At 71.4% G+C, this 19,465-nt stretch overlaps 1 protein-coding gene across 2 annotated transcripts in view; it reads left to right on the top strand.

The window, feature by feature from the left end:
• Positions 1 to 16,917, top strand: part of MTA1 (metastasis associated 1) — a 31,434-nt gene extending 14,517 nt beyond the window's left edge. Inside the window, exons 3-21 of one of the 2 annotated variants that reach the window (XM_054715670.1) lie at positions 1,756 to 1,849; positions 3,177 to 3,224; positions 3,322 to 3,448; positions 3,647 to 3,710; positions 5,784 to 5,901; positions 7,254 to 7,356; positions 7,535 to 7,634; positions 8,321 to 8,509; positions 9,632 to 9,706; positions 10,524 to 10,582; positions 10,868 to 10,983; positions 11,213 to 11,364; positions 11,454 to 11,643; positions 12,272 to 12,361; positions 13,096 to 13,248; positions 13,397 to 13,432; positions 15,858 to 15,889; positions 16,070 to 16,221; positions 16,298 to 16,917. In XM_054715670.1, the coding sequence (XP_054571645.1) occupies positions 1,756 to 1,849; positions 3,177 to 3,224; positions 3,322 to 3,448; positions 3,647 to 3,710; positions 5,784 to 5,901; positions 7,254 to 7,356; positions 7,535 to 7,634; positions 8,321 to 8,509; positions 9,632 to 9,706; positions 10,524 to 10,582; positions 10,868 to 10,983; positions 11,213 to 11,364; positions 11,454 to 11,643; positions 12,272 to 12,361; positions 13,096 to 13,248; positions 13,397 to 13,432; positions 15,858 to 15,889; positions 16,070 to 16,221; positions 16,298 to 16,448 (2,049 nt within the window). In that variant the 3' untranslated portion in view covers positions 16,449 to 16,917. Of the gene's footprint in view, positions 1 to 1,755; positions 1,850 to 3,176; positions 3,225 to 3,321; positions 3,449 to 3,646; positions 3,711 to 5,783; positions 5,902 to 7,253; positions 7,357 to 7,534; positions 7,635 to 8,320; positions 8,510 to 9,631; positions 9,707 to 10,523; positions 10,583 to 10,867; positions 10,984 to 11,212; positions 11,365 to 11,453; positions 11,644 to 12,271; positions 12,362 to 13,095; positions 13,249 to 13,396; positions 13,433 to 15,857; positions 15,890 to 16,069; positions 16,222 to 16,297 lie in introns of those variants that run through there. The other variant, XM_054715671.1, reaches the window with a different exon arrangement.
• The last annotated feature ends 2,548 nt before the right edge of the window (positions 16,918 to 19,465 follow it).

The following is a 19,465-nucleotide window of genomic DNA, read 5'->3' as shown; positions in this document are numbered from 1 at the left end:
CGTGTGTGCTGTGTGTGGGAATGAGTGTGCGTGGCCCGGCCCTGTGGGGGGCGGTGTGCACCTTCCTGGGGCTCCCCTGGGGCGACTCACAGGCGACAGCAGCCGCCCCAGCCTGAGCCGCGTTGGCGGGGACTGTCGGGCGGTGGCCTGGCCACTCTGCTCAGAAGTTGTGGGGTCTCCGTCCCCCCAAACCACGTCCCGAGGGGCACAGGCGCCCGGTCAGGGACAGCACCACAGCGGGGTCTGGTCTGGGACACACGGACGGACGGGGCCCCGCGATGAGGGGCCCGGGGGCCGAGCAGCACTGCGAGCTCCTCCCGGAGGGCTCCTGCGGGAACGGGCGGCCGCGGGGCCCCCAGGAGGCTGGGCTCTCGGGAACTTTGAAAAGAGCCGTCGCGTTTTCTCCCGGAACTCCGGTTGGACACGCGTTGCGTTTACATTGTCCTGAGAATCAGATCTTCACAACGAGAAGCCGGCGGTTTGGACAGAAACGGAAAGGAGGGGTGCGCATGGGAGCGGAGAGACCAGGATGGGGCAGGGCCAGGCCGAGGGGATGGGGAGGGGCCAGGCTGGCGCCCAGCAGCTCACAGACCCCTCCGGACGGACGCGCCAGGAGAGGCCCTGAGAGAGGGCCCAGGGAGGAGAGGGGAGGAGAGGGGAGGAGGCCCAGGGAGGCGAGGGGAGGAGAGGGGAGGCGAGGGGAGGAGGAGAGGGGAGGAGAGGGGAGGCGAGGGGAGGAGGAGAGGGGAGGAGAGGGGAGGAGGCCCAGGGAGGCGAGGGGAGGAGAGGGGAGGCGAGGGGAGGAGGAGAGGGGAGGAGAGGGGAGGCGAGGTGCCACGGGCGGGCGACCTCCCAGGAGGCCTGTGTCCCGGCGGCCCTGCAGCAGCAGCGGGCCGTCCTGAGCAGAAGCCGAGCGCAGGGAGCTGCAGGCGGGAAGGTGGGTGTGGGTCTCAGGAAAGGGCAGCAGAGGCCAAAGCAGAAGAGACAGGAGGCCGACCCCATGGGGCCTGGGGACACCCACTCACCCTGCTCCCCAGTCTCCCCGGGCAGCGGGGGGCGGCCTCAGACCGGCCCCATGAGCGCTGCCGCCGCCTGCTCCCGGGGCTCAGGGCGCAGGGGAGGGCCCCCGCCGTCCCGCTCTCCAGGCGCCTCGTGGGAGCCCCGCTCCGGGGGCCGAGCAGACGGAGGGTCAGGTGGGAGCCGTCGGGGCCGAGGCGCGGGGACCTGCAGGGCAGCTTCCCGATCTGGGCCTCCTCGCCCCGCGGGGCAGGCTGGCTGTCCGGGCGGCTGGGGACAGAGACAGGGGAGGGGGGCACGGGGCACATGGAGCCGAGTGCGTCACATGGAGGGAGCCTGGGTGGGGTTCCCCCCGCCCTGCGGAGAGGGCCCGTGCCTCCGGGATGTGTTCGGTGAGAAGGTCACGGGGACCCCGCGGAGGTGGGCTGTGGAGGGCCTGCGTCGTGATGAACGTCCGCTCCTGTGGGTGGGAGAAGCTCTGCCGGGCACTGCCCGTCCTCCGTGGGCCCTGTGTGAGGTCCCCGCTGCCCGGCGCTGGGCGGGGGTCCCGCAGCCAGAAGGCCGAGCAGCTTGGGCTGATCTCCGGTCGTGGCTGACCTTTCTGGTGGCCAGGGGTCGGTCAGGCCTGAGGGAGGGAGGGGGAGGCTGGGAGGCAGGGGGGAGGGGCAGGGTCCGTGGAGGGAGGAGGGGGCGGACCTGGGGCTTCCTGAGCGGCGGTGACGCGGCCCTCTGTTGCAGACGGCCAACGGGAACGTGGAGGCCAAGGTGGTGTGCTTCTACCGGCGGCGGGACATCTCCAGCACCCTCATCGCGCTGGCGGACAAGCATGCCAGTGAGTGCCCTCCCCTCCCGCCCGGGACGGCCCCTCCTTCGGCAGCCACAGCCTGGGGTGCGGAGCCGCTGTCTCCCCCCCTCCCCGCAGTGCTGTGGGTCTCTGTGCGGGCCCTTCCCCTGCCCTCTGGAGGCGGGTCCTCGTCTGTGCTGGTCACCCAGGAGGGGGCGTGTCGCTGCCTGCGGTGTGCAGGCGGGGGTGGGGCCTGGGTGGGGGTGGGGGTGGGGGTGGGTCCTGGGTGCGGGCGGGGGTGGGGGTGGGTCCCGGGTGCAGGCGGGGGTGGGGGTGGGTCCCGGGTGGGGGTGGGGGTGGGGGTGGGTCCCGGGTGCGGGCGGGGGTGGGGGTGGGTCCCGGGTGGGGGTGGGGGTGGGGGTGGGTCCCGGGTGCAGGCGGGGTGGGGGTGCTCCTGTTTATGCTCCTGGGAGCTCGCCCGCCATAGAAAGCAGGCCTGTTTACACTCACCCCACTGAGGAGCTCTGACTCCGGGACTCCCCCCGCTCAGGGCCCGGCCACGACCTCGGAGGGTGGGCTGCCCCGTGGCCTCCGTGTCTCGGCCCAGATGTGCTGCTGGGCGGGTTTCCCGGGGCCTGTCCTTGGTGCCTGGGCCACCGTCTCCCGGGACCGGACGTGACTGTCCCTGGTCCCTGACACTTGGGGCGGGGCCACCTGGCCATGCGGCCTGCACGCGTGTCTCCAGTCCATCGTGTCCCGGGCTGCACGTGGTTACGGCCGGGACCCTGCCCGCAGCCTGGGTGGGAGGAGGCCCTGAGCTGGGCGGGCGGCACCCGCCTCGTCTGGAGCGGCCGTGCCTGGGCCTCGGTGTGGCTTGTCGCCTTCATTGTCCAGGCCGTCGGGTGCCCAGGCGGCGTCCCCGTGACGCAGGAGCCGTACCCAGTGGGTGCTGGTGGGGCCCAGGATGGGCAGGGCGGTGCGGAGGCCTGAGCGTGGGCACTGCCCCTGCCGGCCACCCACCGAGGAGGCTCTGGGCTTCCCTGCGGCCACCACTGGGGGGCGGCAGAGGCCAGGCTGGTGGTGACTCCTGGCTGAAGGGCAGGGACCCAGGTCGAAGCCAGGATCACCGCCAGCCCTGGGGGCGGGGCCCCAGCCGGAAACTCCGCCCCACACCCCTCCCTCGGACCCGAGCCGCCCGGAGCAGGGTGGGAGGGGCCGGCGGGCAGCCCTGGGGTTCCGCGTGCCCCCGCCTTGGCGTCCCACAGGCCCCCCCGCATGTGCCCTCGGGGCACCCCACCCCCAGCTGGGTGCCCACGCGGAGGCCGCCCTGTGCCCCAGCCCGGGCAGCGCTAACCCGGCCCCGTCTGCCCCGCAGCCCTGTCTGTCTGCTACAAACCCGGGTCCGGGGCCGACGGCGAGGAAGGTAGGGCCCTCGCGGGGCGGGGCGGGGCGGGGCGGGCGGGGGCTGCGGCCCTGCCGGGGTGGGACCAGGCGGGGACCCGCTGACGCCCGGCCTGCAGGGGAGATGGAGGAGGAGATGGAGAACCCCGAGATGGTGGACCTGCCCGAGAAGCTCCGGCACCAGCTGCGGCACCGGGAGCTGTTCCTCTCGCGGCAGCTGGAGTCGCTGCCCGCCACCCACATCAGGTAGCGGGGCGGGGCCGCGGGGGGCGGGGCATCAGGGGCGGGGCCGCGAGACGAGAGGGCGGGGCCTCCGGGGCGGGGCCACTGGTGGGCGGGGCCGCATTGTGGGCGGGTCGGGAGGCGGGGCCTGTGGGTGGGCGGGGCCTGTGGGTGGGCGGGGCGGGCGGACGGCCCCCCTGACGCCCGGTCCCGCCTCCGCAGGGGGAAGTGCAGCGTCACTCTGCTCAACGAGACCGAGTCGCTCAAGTCCTACCTGGAGCGGGAGGTGAGGGGCGACGGGGGCGGGGCCGCTTCTCCCCGGCCCGGCCCGGCCCTGCAGCCGCCCTGGCCCGGGTCCCCCCACCCCACCCCCCCCCACCCCTGCTGCACCTGCCCCCTGAGGGCCTGTGTCTGTCCCCGGACCGGACCGTGCGAGCCACCGCCACAGGGCGCCGGCGGGAGGGCCTCTGATTTATCAAACCCAACACGCAGCGCGGCTGGGGGCTGCGGGCTGGGCCCCGTCCCTCGGACAAGAGCCGGGCGCTTGTGATGGAGGCTGCCCCCTCCCCCAGCGGGGACACACCCGAGCGTCCTGTGGGAGCTGCCCTGGCCGCGCGGGTGCCGAGGCCCGGGGGGCAGGTGGGAGCAGAGGGCGGGTCACGTGCAGGGCCCCTCTCTCCGGGCACGCCCACCCCACAGAGCTGTCCGTGGGCTCCCCGGACGCGGGGGGTGGGGACCCGGCTACGGTGATGGGGGGCGGCCGCAGAGGCCGTGCTGGGGCCTCACGGGTCGCAGGCGGAGCCTGGGGAGCCGAGGCCGGAGCAGCCCCCGGCAGAGCCAGGAGCCCGGGCAAGGCCGTGGGTGTGGGGCGCCCACTGTGGTTTGGGGAGACCCCTTCGTGCAGCCACAGGCAGAGGGCGCGAGGCCTCGTGAGCAAAATGCGCTGTGCACCTGCGCCCCTGCCGCTCGCGGTGCCCCGATGTGTGTGTGTGGGGGGGGGGGGGGCTGGGATCCAGGAGAAGTCGGGTGCCCCGAGGCCCTGGGGCCGACAGCCTTCCCTGCCCACGGCCGGGCCCCCCAAGCGAGGGTCACTCTCACGTGTCCGCTCTCGGCCTGGGCTGGGGGGCGGGGGTCCTGGGCGGAGGGGGGTCCTGGGGGGCGGGGGTCCTGGGCGGAGGGGGGGGGGGGCGGGGTTCCTGGGGGGCGGGGGTCCTGGGCGGAGGGGGGTCCTGGGGGGCGGGGGTCCTGGGGGGCGGGGGTCCTGGGCGGAGGGGGGTCCTGGGGGGCGGGGGTCCTGGGGGGCGGGGGTCCTGGGCGGAGGGGGGTCCTGGGGGGCGGGGGTCTTGGGGGGCGGGGTTCCTGGGGGGCGGGGGTCCTGGGCGGAGGGGGATCCTGGGGGCCGGGGGTCCTGGGGGGCGGGGGTCCTGGGCGGCGGGGGGTCCTGGGGGGCGGGGGTCCTGGGGGGCGGGGGTCCTGGGGGGCGGGGGTCCTGGGGGGCGGGGGTCCTGGGCGGCGGGGGGTCCTGGGGGGCGGGGGTCCTGGGGTGGCGGAGGGCCTTGGGGGGCGGGGCCTGCAGCGAACAGGACTCTGCCCAGAGGGAAGCTCGGCGTGGGTGCTCCGGCCTCGGGGAGGCGTGAGGCCGCGGGGCTGGTTAGTTTAGGGCAGTGATGGGCAACCTTTTGAGCTTGGTGTGTCAAACTTTTGCCAAAAAACTGAGCATAACTCGGGTAGTGTGTCACTTTGAGGAAAAAACATTATTTCGCAAATGTTTCATCCTCAGCATGCGGCTGCCTCAGCGGCCGCGTGTCATCAGAAATGGCTACGCGTGTCAGTGCTGACACGCGTGTCATAGGTTCGCCATCACTGGTTTAGGGGGACGGCAGGGACTGGGAAAGCCCTCGGGGAGGGGGGGCTGCAGGGTGGGCAGTGGGCGAGGGCCGGGCCTGGGCCACCGCCTGTGGCTCAGAGCAGTCCGGCACGGGGCGTGGGCACGGCCGTGTGGGCGGCAGGGGCTGCGTGTGCGCGGGGCAGCCGGAGGGGCCGGAGGGGCGGGCGGGCGGGCGGCGGCTGCACCCACAGCTCGGCGCCGCGTCCAGAACACCCTGTGACTTGGCGTGTGCGTCTCCCGTGGCGACCGCAGGAAGACCGGCATCTTCCCGTCGCCGTGCCCAGAACCCGTAGACCCCTGCCCGCTCCGCCTGGCGTTTGGGCTGCTGTTGACACTCCGGGAACGCTCCGCGCCTGCTGTGCGGCGGGGGAGGGCGCCGCTCCGTGGCCCGCGTGGGTCGGCTCCTCGCGGCCGCGGGGCCGGGAGGACGGGAGGCCGGGGCCGACGCTCACCTGCCGCGCTGTCTTCCAGGACTTCTTCTTCTACTCACTCGTCTACGACCCGCAGCAGAAGACCCTGCTGGCGGACCGGGGGGAGATCCGCGTGGGCAGCCGGTACCAGGCGGACGTCACGGACCTGCTGAGGGAAGGTGGGCGCCCGGGGCTGGGGGGCGGCGGCCTGTGAGCCGGGAGGTCCGGGTTCGATTCCCGGTCAGGGCACAGGCCCGGTCGTGGGCTCGAACCCCAGTAGAGGGCGTGCAGGAGGCAGCCGGTCAGTGGTTCTCCCTCCCTCTCCCTTCCTCTCTAAAAACATCAATAAAAACATGAAAGGAAAGTGGTGGCCGCCCGCGGGCAGCCTGCGTCCCGTCCTGCAGGCGCCAGGCAGTGCCCGGCCGTCGGGGTCCTGCCCAGCTGGGGCCCCTTTGGAGCCGGGACCGGCCGAGCTCTGGGAAGGCCGCCTCCCCCGCCGCCCTCGCCGGGGACTGGCCCCGTTTCCCCGTCTCTGAAAACGGCTGCTGCTGTGGCCGCCGTCATCCCCTCCTGGCACCCCCCCCCCACCAACCCCTCCTGTCACACCCTCCTGGCACCCCCTGCCACCCCCTCCTGGCACCCCCTCCTGTCACCCCCACCTGTCACCCCCTCCTGGCACCCCCACCTGGCTGTTGTTTCTGCCAGAGGGACACTCCTTGTCAGCGGTGGCACGGGACTGTGGGCTGAACCCCGGGCTACGCTGCGGGGACACCTGCTCATACCTGGCGTCTCCCCCCCCTGGGCTGGCGCCCCGAGGGCCGGGTGCACAGGCCGCTGGCCAGGTCCTGCCTCCCGTCCCCCACCCGGGGTTCTCAGGACGGGCTTGCGCTGCGTGACCCCGGGGTCACTGCCTGCCCTCGGCCGGCTCCTCCCGACGGACGTCCCAGCGAGGGTGCCCCTGGCGTCCACGGGAGCCGCCCAGCCCCTCCCCGCTGCCGGGTCACCGCTTCCTCCGGCGACTGAATGCCGCGGCCGCTCGCCGCCTCGTGGCCCTGCTGTCTTGTTTCTGTGTGGTCCTGCCTCCTGCACACGTGCATGTGCCTCACACGCACACCTACAGTTACATGTGCACATATGCCACACACGCATGTGCTCAGGCACGCACACACCTATACAGACCGGCACTCCCCCACATGTGCACACATGTTCACACGCATGCACACGGTCATGCGCACATACGTGCTCTACGCCTATACACGCACATAATTGCGTGCACATTCGCGCATGTACGCACACACCCTTCCTGGGGCGGTTTGCCGTCTGTCCTGCCGTGGGGTCGGACGTAGGAGTGGCTCAGCCAGGTTGACGGCAGGCCGTGTGGTGGCGGCCCCGTCCCTTCTGCGCTCACACACGTGTCTGTGTCCTGTGTGAGGCCAGGCTGTGCCACCTCCCGGCACGTGGCCCCCGGCACCTCGGGGGCAGGCAGACCTCGGCCCGGTCTCACGGCGGCCGCGGGCGCTTCTTCCCGCAGGTGAGGAGGACGGCCGCGACCAGTCCCAGCTGGAGACCAAGGTGTGGGAGGCCCACAACCCGCTCGTGGACAAGCAGATCGACCAGTTCCTGGTGGTGGCCCGGTGAGCGCACCGCCCGGCCGGGGCGGGTGGGCTGGGTCTGTCCGCGGGGGCCCCGCGTGAGGGCGTCTCGTGGATGCCGCTCCTTCCTGTCCCCGGGCCGCTCCCGTGCCGGCCTTGGTGCCAGGTGGTCCTGGCGCCATCCTGCCAGCCGGCCGGGTCAGCTCTCTCCTCCCCCCAGCTCCGTGGGCACCTTCGCCCGGGCCCTCGACTGCAGCAGCTCCGTCCGGCAGCCCAGCCTGCACATGAGCGCCGCGGCCGCCTCTCGGGACATCACCCTGGTGCGTGGGCTCTGGCGGGGCAGCTGAGGCAGGCACCGCCGCCCGGGGCGCCTGGCAGGTCCAGCACCCGCCGGGGTGGGGCCCCTGCCTGGGGCCCGCGCGTACTCACACCTGCACCTTCCCTCACACACACACACACACACACACACACACACACTCGCACGCACACACATGCACTCACACAGACGCACTCACATATACACTCACGTGTGCACTCGCACACACACACACTTAGATACACACTCCCACATGCACACACACCCATACACGCGCACACACACACACACACCCTCCCTCCAGTACACACGGCAGCTCTCTGCCCCCCGTGGCTGTAGCACCTGCCCTGCCAGGCGCTCTCTCCCTGGGGTCACTGCACCAGCTGGGGGAGGGGTGTGGCAGCAAGAAATAGGTCCATGGCCCACTGGGGCTCCCCATGCTGGGTGTGACCCCCAGGCCCAGGCCCTGCCAAGCCCATCCCCACCCAGGCTCCCCCAGAGCGAGCCCGCCCGCCTATCAGCTCCCCCAGGGCCCCTCACTCCCCCCGCCCACATCACTGCCCCCCTCCCTCCCCCCGCCCCTCACTCCCCGTTCCCCCAGGGCTCTCCTTGTCTCCTGGGGGGGGTTCCCCCGTGTCCCTGGGTGGGCACAGGGGTGCGGGAGGGTGGTGACCCCGCGTCTCGCCGCAGTTCCACGCCATGGACACGCTGCACAGGAGCGTGTACGACGTCGCCAAGGCGATCTCGGCGCTGGTGCCGCAGGGCGGGCCCGTGCTGTGCCGGGACGAGATGGAGGAGTGGTCGGCCTCGGAGGCCAGCCTGTTCGAGGAGGCCCTGGAGAAGTACGGCAAGGACTTCACGGACATCCAGCAGGACTTTGTGAGCTCCGCCCCCACGCCGTCCGGGCCAGGGTCAGGGCTGGGCGTCACGGGTCCTCACCATCTTTTTTTTTTTTTTTTTTAATCTATTTTTATTGATTTCAGAGCGGAAGGGAGAGGGAGAGAGAGAAACATCAGTGATGAGAGAGAATCATGGGCCGGCTGCCTCCTGCACGCCCCCTACTGGGGATGGAGCCCACAACCCGGGCCTGTGCCCTGACCGGGAATCGAACCCTGACCCCCTGGTTCCTAGGTCCGCGCTGCGCCCCTGAGCCCCGCGGCCGGGCTGCGTGTTGTTACCCAGTGGGCCTCTCCTTGCCGTGTCCTCCACGTGTGTCCCTTGGAAGTGTGCACGGGGAGCACGCTCGGCCCCTCCCTGCCATCCCCTGGAACACTGCCCTCCTCAGAGAGGAAAACGGGGGCCCGGGTCACTCGTGGCGTGTGCGTGCAGAGGGGGCGGCGACCAGGCGCCCATCCCGAGGGCCCAGAGGCCGGGGAACCACCCAGGGTGCAGCCGGGGTCGCGGGCCGGAGAGGGCCACACGGGCGGGCCAGGGGCGCGGAGGGCATGGCGGGCGCGTTGCTGGCGTCCGGGTCTCAGGCGGCCGCGAGGCAGACGTGTCTAGAACGCTGAGCCAAGTGCGCGGCCCACCAGACCACGAGCAGAGCGAGGGGGCGGCCGGCTCGCACGGGGCAGAGGCCTGGACCAGAGCAGGGTGTGCGGGGCGAGGGGCAGCCTCGGGGGCCGGGCCGTCGCACCCCGTCCTGGAGACCCGCGATCTCCTGTGACAGGCCAGGTGGCGCCCTGCAGGCGGGTCGGAGCCGAGTCGGGGCCCAGGCCTGGCCCTGTGGTGGCGCAACGGCCCGGGCACCAGGCGTTCGGGGGAGGACCTCGGGCCCCCGGAGGCAGCCCCGCGTGCGTGAGCTGAGCGCGGGCAGCGGCGCTTCGGAAGTTGTGTTGGCGCAGCCGCACGCTTACCAGCGGGACGTGGGCCTGACGTACCCGGCAGGAGCTGGCCCGGGAGGGGCTCAGGCAGAGCCTTTGACCGAGAGGAGAAGTGTGTTTAGAAACGGGGGCTGCTCCTGGGCGCAGGGGGCCTCCTCAAGTGCCCTTCTCTCCCCAGCTGCCCTGGAAGTCACTTACCAGCATCATCGAGTATTACTACATGTGGAAGACCACCGACAGATACGTGCAGCAGGTGGGCGGGGGACCACGGACAGACACGTGCACAGGTGGGCGGGGGACCACGGACAGACACGTGCACAGGTGGGCGGGGGACCACGGACAGACACGTGCAGCAGGTGGGCGGGGGACCACGGACACGTGCACAGGTGGGCGGGGGACCACGGACAGACACGTGCACAGGTGGGCGGGGGACCACGGACAGACACGTGCACAGGTGGGCGGGGGACCACGGACAGACACGTGCACAGGTGGGCGGGGGACCACGGACAGACACGTGCACAGGTGGGCGGGGACCACGGACAGACACGTGCACAGGTGGGCGGGGACCACGGACAGACACGTGCACAGGTGGGCGGGGGACCACGGACAGACACGTGCACAGGTGGGCGGGGGACCACGGACAGACACGTGCGCAGGTGGGCGGGGGACCACGGACAGACACGTGCGCAGGTGGGCGGGGGACCACGGACACGTGCACAGGTGGGCGGGGGACCACGGACAGACACGTGCGCAGGTGGGCGGGGGACCACGGACAGACACGTGCACAGGTGGGCGGGGGACCACGGACAGACACGTGCACAGGTGGGCGGGGGACCACGGACAGACACGTGCACAGGTGGGCGGGGGACCACGGACAGACACGTGCACAGGTGGGCGGGGGACCACGGACGTAAGCATCCCAGGGCTCCGTGGTTCTGTGTGGCAGACCCGGTGGGCTTGAGGGTGACCTCCACGGCGGGCAGTCGGGGCGACACCGGAGCTCCCCTCCCTCTGGGGCAGCACCGCCCTGGCCGCCCGCTGGCCTCACTGACCCTCTGTTTTGTTTTAAGAAACGCTTGAAAGCCGCTGAAGCAGAGAGCAAGTTAAAGCAAGTCTATATCCCCAACTAGTAAGTGGCCGCCCCGGCCGGGTGGGCACAGGTGGGGCCGGTCGAGGCCCAGGCCCCTGGTGGGGTGGCCCTGGCCCTGGCTCTCCCTCGGCCTCCCGGGCCCAGCCGAGTGCCCGGCCGGCAGACAGAGCTGGAGTGTAGACAGGGCCTGAGCCTCCACGGGAGCCGCCTCAGGACGCGGGCGAGAAGCTCGCACCCGGACCGGAGGACGGGCGGGGCCTGGGAGCCCTGCGCCCGAGGAGCCGTGCCTGACGGCGTGCCCGTGCCCCTCTCTCCCCCCCCAAGTAACAAGCCAAACCCGAACCAGATCAGCGTGAGCAGCGTCAAGGCGGGCGTGGTGAACGGCGCGGGGGCTCCAGGCCAGACCCCCGGGGCCGGCCGGGCCTGCGAGAGCTGTTACAGTAAGTCCCGGCCCGGCTCGCCCGCCTCAGCAGGACGCCCGCCCCGCCCCGCCCGTCGGAGCCCGAGCCGGCCTGGGGGCGGGGGCTGCAGCCGGCGGGGAGCCCTCCTCCCGGGACACGCGGGGGACACGCAGGCGCGGCGCGGCGGGCGGGCGGCCGCTGTGTGATGCCCTCTGCCGTCACTGGTTCTGCTTAAGAATCCGTCTATTTCCAACTTTGTTGTCCGTAGCCACCCAGTCTTACCAGTGGTATTCTTGGGGTCCCCCTAACATGCAGTGTCGCCTCTGCGCGTCTTGCTGGACGTATTGGAAGAAATATGGTGGCTTGAAAATGCCAACCCGCCTAGATGGAGAGAGGCCAGGACCAAACCGCAGTAACATGGTAAGTGGGCCCCTCCCCGCCCCGCGCCTGGCCCGGCGGCCGGCCCGCGGTCATGGCGCTGTGTCGGGGCGGCGCGCCCCCTTCCGCAGAGCCCCCACGGCATCCCAGCCCGGAGCAGCGGGAGCCCCAAGTTCGCCATGAAGACGCGGCAGGCCTTCTACCTGCACACCACCAAGCTCACACGCATCGCCCGGCGCCTGTGCCGAGAGATCCTGCGCCCCTGGCACGCCGCCCGGCACCCCTGCCTGCCCATCAACAGCGCAGCCATCAAGGCCGAGTGTGAGTGCGCTCCCCGCCCAGCTCCAGCTCACCCTGTGGGAGGGGGTGTGCACAGGAGGGGTGTGTGCAGGAGGGGTGTGTGCAGGGGGGGTGTGTGCAGGAGGGGGTGTGTGCAGGAGGGGGGTGTGTGCAGGAGGGGGGTGTGTGCAGGAGGGAGGGGGGTGTGCAGGAGGAGGTGTGTGCAGGAGGGGGGTGTGTGCAGGAGGGGGTGTGTGCAGGAGGAGGTGTGTGCAGGAGGAGGTGTGCAGGAGGGGGGTGTGTGCAGGAGGGGGTGTGCAGGAGGGGGGTGTGCAGGAGGGGGTGTGTGCAGGAGGAGGTGTGTGCAGGAGGGGGGTGTGTGCAGGAGGAGGTGTGCAGGAGGAGGTGTGCAGGAGGGGGGTGTGCAGGAGGGGGGTGTGTGCAGGAGGAGGTGTGTGCAGGAGGAGGTGTGTGCAGGAGGGGGTGTGTGCAGGAGGGGGGTGTGCAGGAGGGGTGTGTGTGCAGGAGGGGGGTGTGTGCAGGAGGAGGTGTGTGCAGGAGGGGGGTGTGTGCAGGAGGGGGGTGTGCAGGAGGGGTGTGGGCCGGGCGTGCTGTCCCTGGTTCTCACACACACACCCCCCGCACGGCGCCCACACTCGTGGCCCCGCAGGCACGGCCCGGCTGCCTGAAGCCTCGCAGAGCCCGCTGGTGCTGAAGCAGGCTGCGCGGAAGCCCCTGGAAGCCGTGCTTCGGTATCTCGGTGAGCCTGCCCCCCTCCCCCCCTCGCCCCCCCTCCCCCCAGCTGCTCCTGTGGTACCCGAGCCAGGATGGCTCTTCCGGGGCCGCCCAGGGGAGGGGGGTCCCCGAGGGCAGGCGTGCTGGGCAGGGCCTGTGCAGCTGCACAGGGAGGGCCTTGGTGGCCTGGGGACCCCGGCACCTCAGCTGGCGCCTCCGTCAGCTTCCTGCCCACGGGGCCGGGCCAGGGGCCTCGGGGAGGCGGGGCTCGCGCCTGGCCGGCTCGGGCGGCCCCTGAGCCCGTGGAGGTGACTTTCCGCCTGAAGGACATTCCGGAGCGGTGAGCTCAGTGTGCCCACTCAGACCAAGTGGCTTGGCACCGTCGGCGCTCTGGGGTCGTGGCCCTGCGCCCGGCCGCGCCCATCCTGTGGGAGGAGGCGGCTCCTGAGAGGCGGCAGTGGGGGGGGGGGGGCGGGGTGACATCCTGGGCCCGGCCTTGGGGCCGTCAATCCTCCCCTGGCCCGCGGCCAGCAGCCCCGGGGGCCTGGACGTGGAGGCTCTGACAGGTCTGCCGGCTTCGTGCTCCGTCTGCAGCCGGTGCTCCCGGTCGGTCGGCGGGCTGGGGGGCGGGGCCGGCCTGGACGCTGGTGCGGTGGCGTCCTCCTGTGGGCATGGCCGAGGTCGTCCGAGGTCGCGATGGGGCCTGGGGCTGCCCGGCCGACCCGCACCTTAAAGCGCTTCCCTGTGTCGCTCCCACAGAGACCCACCCCCGCCCCCCCAAGCCCGACCCTGGGAAGAGCGTGTCCGGGGTGCTCGGCGGCCTCACCCCCGCCAAGTCGGCCCCCGTCATCAACAACGGCTCGCCCACCATCCTGGGCAAGAGGAGCTACGAGCAGCACAACGGCGTGGACGGTGAGTCCCGCGGGCGGCCGGCGGGCCTGGGGCGCGGCCAGCGCAGCCTGCAGCCCGACCCCCCCCCCCCCCCCCGTGCCCCGCCCGCGCCCCGCCCGCCGCTGACCGTGTTCTCTCTCCTCTCTCCCCTGCCGTCGGGCGCTGCCAGGCAACATGAAGAAGCGCCTCTTGATGCCCAGTAGGGGTAAGGCCCGGGCGGCCGCTGCGCGGAGCTGTGTGTCTGCTCGCGTGGTGGCGCGGCCGGGGGCTCAGGGCACGTCCGCGGGGCAGTCCCTGGGGGCCAGGCCGCGGCCTCCCCGCTCCACCTGCCGTTTGGCAAAGCGCTCAGTGCTTCCGGGGCTCCCGCGGCCCCAGGGGCCCACTCCGGGCCAGGCCTCTGCCCTCAGGCCGTCCCTCCTCCCGGCCTGCGCCTGGTCCGGGACTGCCTCGCGCCGTCGCCCTGCGCCCCGCTGCCCGCTGCGCTGTCTGCATCGCGCTGTGACTGCCGCATGCCCTCAGCCTCCGCTCTCGTGGTCGCCGTGTTGTGCCTGCAGCTCGCGTGCGCCCTGCCTGGGGGGGTGATGGACGGAGCTACGGGTGTGGTCGGCGTGGCCGGGGAGGGCTGCCGGGCCCAGGTGGGCACCGGGCTCGCGCCCTCGGGGAAAGGGGCCGAGCTTGGGGACGGGGACAAGGCCGCCGTGGGGTCCTCTCACCGCGCGTGCGGTTGGCAGTGGCCTCAGGAGGGGCTCTTGGAGGGCCAGGTCCTGCCCACCGGCTCCAGGCCCTGCCTTTGCCCGTCGTTGGGGGAGGGCGTCGAGGGCTGTGGGGCCGTCAGCCTGGGCTGGGGACCCCGCACTGGGGAGTGGGCCAGCCCAGGCCGGGTCGGCCCGCAGCAGCAGCCACACGGGGCGGACGGAGTCACGAGAAAGGGAGGATTCGGGGAACGTGCCCTGAGCTCCTGCCAGCCCCTTGGTGGGCGGTCGGTGGCACCCTGGCACCTTGGGCAGGCTTGTCTGGAGGGCGGCTGGTGCCCTGGGGGCACCCGGCTCAGCACCTCGGGGCGTGGGGACCGCCAGCCAGCCGTCCCCTGGACACACCTCTCCCGCCGCACCGGGGAGCCCCAGCGGGCACGCCCTGTCGGCTCACGCCCTGGCCCCCGGTGCCCCTGTGGCCCGACGGACACCGGGAACCCCCGTGCAGCCTGCAGCGTGGACGCAGGGGCCGTCAGCAGGCGCCTGGGGCTTCGGGCTGTTGTGTGAAAGCGATGCACAAGCAGGCGCTTGGAGTCCGTGTGCACTTGTGGGTTTTTCCAAAATTGGGTGCTTCTGTGTTGTACGTCACGCGTGTGGTCCTGAGTGCTGGGCAGGGCCGCCCCACCTGGGACCTAACTCCCTGACTCATGCCCCTCACTCTGCGCCCGCCTCCCCCGGGGCACGCGCCCACGCTAACGCTCAGTGTGTCTTCTTCTCTCCGCAACCCGTCCCTTTTGGTAGGCACTTACCTGGGTAAGTAGTGCCGGGGCCCGGCTCTCACACGGGCACACACACACACACACATTCATACACACGGACACGCTCTCACACGGACACTCTCACAGACATTCATACACACTGACACGCTCTCACACGGACACTCACACACAGACATTCATACACACGGACACGCTCTCACACAGGCACACTCACACACATTCATACACACTGACACGCTCTCACACACACACACTCACATTCATATACACTAACACGCTCTCACACGGGCACTCACACACAGACATTCATACACACGGACACGCTCTCACACGGGCACACTCACACAGACATTCATACACACTGACACACACATGGGCACACACACACAGACATTCATACACACGGACACTCATACACATGGGCATGCTCACACACGGGCACACGGGCACTCATACACATGGACATGCTTACACACGGGTACATGCACACACGGACACTCATACACATGGGCATGCTCACACTTGGGTACTCATACACATGGATGTACTCATATACATGGACATGCTCACACATGGACACTCACACATGGGCACGCTTACACACAGGCACACTCACACATGGGCACACTCACATACATGGACACGCTCACACACACAAACACGCTCAACACATGGGCAGAGAGGCAGTGTTGGCCCTGACTTGGCTCAGGTTCTCACCCAGCATGCGTTTGGAGCCTGGGGCCTCGGGCGCAGCCGGGCCGGCAGGTGTGACCCGGGAGGGCGCCTGCCTGAGTCCTGGGGAAGCTGGCGGCTCCAGCCCCCCAGCCTGGGGTCAGTGAGGGCAGCGGCCACCTGGGGTCTGAGCGTGGCGGCCGAGGAGTGGCCATCTGTGAGGGGCTCTGCCCGGGGCGGCAGCTGTGTGGGCGGCCGGTCACGGCAGCCGGCCTCCTCTGCCAGCTGAGTCGGCGGCGCGGCCTGCGTGTGGCCCGGCTGTGGTTCCGAGGCTGACGCCCTCGGAGCCCGGGAGCTGGGGGGCCGCTGAGGCGCCTGTCCCAGGCCCCGCGGGGGGTGGGGTGGGGGGTGGGCTGGGCCCCGGGCAGGCCGAGGTGCTCGGAGTGAGCGCGGCCACGGGCCTCACGTTCTGTCCCCCTCTTGTCAGGCCTGACGAACCACGGACAGACCAGGCACATGGTAAGAGGGAGGGCACGCGTGTGCACACAGCCCTGGGGCTTTGGGGAGGAGGTCCAGTGGGACCCGCGGAGGGAGGGCAGGCAGGGGGCACCCTGGGCCCTCAGCACGTACCCCTGCCCCTTGGAGTACTGGGGTGCAGCGTGGAGGCCCGGGGACGCCCCTCACCCGCCCTCCGCCCAGGGACCAAGCCGGAACCTCCTGCTCAATGGGAAGCCGTACCCCACCAAAGTGCGCCTCATCCGAGGGGGCTCCCTGCCCCCCGTGAAGCGGCGGCGGATGAACTGGATCGACGCCCCTGACGACGTGTTCTACATGGCCACCGAGGAGACCAGGTGGGGCCCGGCCGCCCGGGGGGCACGGGGCGGGGGGGGGGGGCGTGCGTCCTCACCGGGCACTCTGCTCTCACAGGAAAATCCGCAAGCTGCTCTCGTCCTCGGAGACCAAGCGAGCCGCCCGCAGGCCCTACAAGCCCATCGCCTTGCGCCAGAGCCAGGCCCTGCCGCTGCGGCCGCCCCCGCCCGCGCCCGTTAACGACGAGCCCATCGTCATTGAGGACTAGCCGCCACGGCCCGCCCTGCCCGGCGCCCACCACGGCCCGCCCCGCCCGGCGCCCACCACGGCCCGCCCCGCCTGCGCCCACCGCCCGCCCGGTTTTGGTAGTGCCCTCCCGCCCTCGCCCGCAGAGAAGCTGCCCGGCCCGCGGGCAGGCGTGGCCGGCGTCGGAAGCGGGAGCTGTTCTTAGCTTTGTGTTCCTTTTCTGGCCAGAGGAGCGAGGAGCCGCCGGCGCCGTACCACACGTGCGCTCACGGCGGCCGGAGTCGTGTTGTGTTCTGTTGAAGGTGCCATTTTAAATTTTATTTTTATTACTTTTTTTGTAGATGAACTTAAGCTCTGTACCTTACGCCCGGAACGCCAGGGCCGGCGCAGCCGGCGGCCGAGCTGCCTGGCGGGTCGTCCCTTGTCTTTTCAAGTAATTTTCATATTAAAAAAAACAAAGGAAAAAAAACTCATAAAAAAGAAAAAAACAAGACCTTCTTATGTCTTTTGTCTCTATTCCGCTCCCTGTCCGCGCCCCAGCCCCCCGCACCTCGGGGGCCGGCCCAGGAGGCACAGGCCGGTGGGCATCTGCTGGCCGGGTGGCTCCAGGCCCAGGCATCTCCCTGCGGGAGGACCCCCCGGGGAGCCCGGGGAGCCGCGTGCGGCCTTGGCCGTCCTGGCCTCCCTCCCTCCTCCCCTCTGCCCACACCTGCCTCCTTCAGGGCCGGGCCCAGCCACCACCCTCCGGAGGGGCTCGGGGCCCTCATGGTGGAGCGGACGCTGTCTGAGGCAGGGTGGGTGCCCAGGGCCCCAGCCACCGTGGCCGTGGGGCAGCCAGCACAGCTGGGGAGGCCGGCCCCACGTCCTGCTCCTGGCAGAGCCCTGCCCAGCTGTCCAGGCTTCTGTCCAGCGCGGCAGCGCCGGGGCAACCCCAGCAGGTGTGGAGTTTCCGCGTGAGAATTTGCTCAGATTTCAGCAAGGGCATTCTCAGAAACCCGACCTCGGGCATCCCCGCACCCACCCACACGCCGTGGCCGGCCCGCCCGGAGGGCCGAGGGAGGGACACCTCAGGGGGGCTCTGAGCCCCGCCTCCTGCTCCCCGGCCTCACCGTGCGGCATGCACCCCTCGGCAGGGCTGGAAATAGAACCGCTGCGCGCTGCGGGGCGATAAGGCCTCCCTCTGACAACCTGCGAGGGGAGCCGGGTGACAGCCCGGGGTGTCGCAGGATGGCTCCGCACCCGCCAGCCGCCCTGCAGCCCTGCCCCCACAGCCCCCGCTGCCCACGGAGACCAGGAGGTGACCTTGGGCGCTTCCCGGGGCCGTGGGAGGCTCTGCCCAGGGCCTGCCCCCCTGCCCCCCAGCCCCTGCCCCCTGAGGCTCCGGGTGCTCCCTGCCTGCTGCCGTCCAGGCCCCTTCCTGCTGGCAGGCAGGCCCTGAGGAGTAGGCCCCCTCACCACCCCCCCGGCCCAGGAATGGGGAGTGGGGGCACACTGGGGAGCAAGGGCCGGGCGCGCCATCCCTGGAGGCCCGGCATGGGGCTGCTGCCCCGTCCCCCCCCCCCCCCCCCCCAGAGCAAGGGCCATCTCAGGCGGGCTAGAGTGGTCCCACTAGGGCCCTGCCTGCCTGGAGACCTGCCGAGCCCCCCACACCCTTGGGGAGCCCAGCCTGGGTCACTCAGCCGGAGCTGAGACCAGGATCCTGTTGTCTGCGGACGTTGCCAGGACAACGGGGCACAGGAAGACCGGTGATCCGGGCGACGCCATGCCACTGTGCCCCAGGGGAGGGATCTGCCCCCACGCTGGCCGCCTGGCCGCCTGGCCGCACCACCTCGGGCCCTGCCTGCTCTCCTGGAACCTCGCTTGTCCCTGTCCCACCGTCACCGCCGTGGCCTCAGGTGCACGCAGTTGCTCTGTGTCCATGGACCAGGGACCTGCCCACCAGGTCCAGAACAGCCCTGGTGCCTGAGGGAGCCGGTGGCGGGGGGCAGGGCGCCTGTCCCTCGCTCCAGGGCATCTGGCCAGGGCCGGATGCCATTCCTTGGACCCACCCGCTCTCTCTCCAGGCAGGGCTGGGCCCGGGGCCTCCCCCAAGACACCTGTGCCGTGGGCCAGGCCGCCTCCCCCGCCGTCAGTCCTGCCCCCGTCAGAGGTGGAGTGGAAGGAGGGAGGGAAGCCGGGCGGGGGCTCCCGCGTGGAGAGGGCGCGGTAATGGCGCCACTGGGCAGGCACCGGGCCATGAGTTAAATTATTCAGCGACACCTGAGCCGGCCCGAGCGAGGAGCAGGCTGAGAATGAGTGACCTGGGGGAGCCCCAAGGCGGCCACCCCGTCCAGGGAGGGAGCCCGAGGCCTCCCGTCTGCCTCCCCCTGGGCTGGCGTGGGGCCAGAGCCGGGCACCGGGGGGGGGGGGGGGGGGGCTGGTCAGGCTGGTCAGTCAGGCTCGGGGAATCTTGTGTTTCAGGGGCCGTAGGGTGTGAGTGCGGGTGGGGGCGGGGGCAGCCACCCCGAGGAGCTGGGCCAGGGCAGGGCGCCAGGAACCCTGGGTTCCGGGGGTTGGGGACACTGGCTGCTCGTCCACGCCACTCGGCAAACACTGGTGAGGGACGGCGCCAGGCCCGCCCGAGTCCAGGGCAGAGGAAAGAGGGTGGGCACAGAGCCGTGACCACCGAGGGCCTGGGGGGGGGGGGGTCTGTCCATCTGATAGGTTGAGGCGCAGCTGGGGCTGGAGGCCCAGAGAAGGGCCTATGGTGAGGGGAGCCCCAGAGCGGAGGACGGAGGGTCCTCCAGGTGCCCCCCGGGGTGGGAGTGCGCGGTGGGGTGAGAGCCAGATCCTGCAGGCTCCGGTGGAGGCGGGGAGGGTGCGCGTGGCCAGGCAGCCCCTGTAGGCGGAGGACTGCAGGGCCCTAGCCGCCCCCCCCGCCCCGCCCTCCACGAGGACGCTTTGAGGCCAAGAGGCGGGAGGTGGGAGGCTCTGGGCCCCCCGGTGGGTCCAGAAGAGGGGTGCGCGGGCCGGGCTCCAGCGGAGCGGGGGCGAATGCAC

The sequence above is a fragment of the Eptesicus fuscus genome, chromosome 5 (assembly GCF_027574615.1).
Source record: "Eptesicus fuscus isolate TK198812 chromosome 5, DD_ASM_mEF_20220401, whole genome shotgun sequence".
Taxonomy (NCBI): domain Eukaryota; kingdom Metazoa; phylum Chordata; class Mammalia; order Chiroptera; family Vespertilionidae; genus Eptesicus; species Eptesicus fuscus.
Note: the sequence above shows the minus strand (reverse complement) of the source record. Positions and strands in the feature narration are given on the sequence as shown.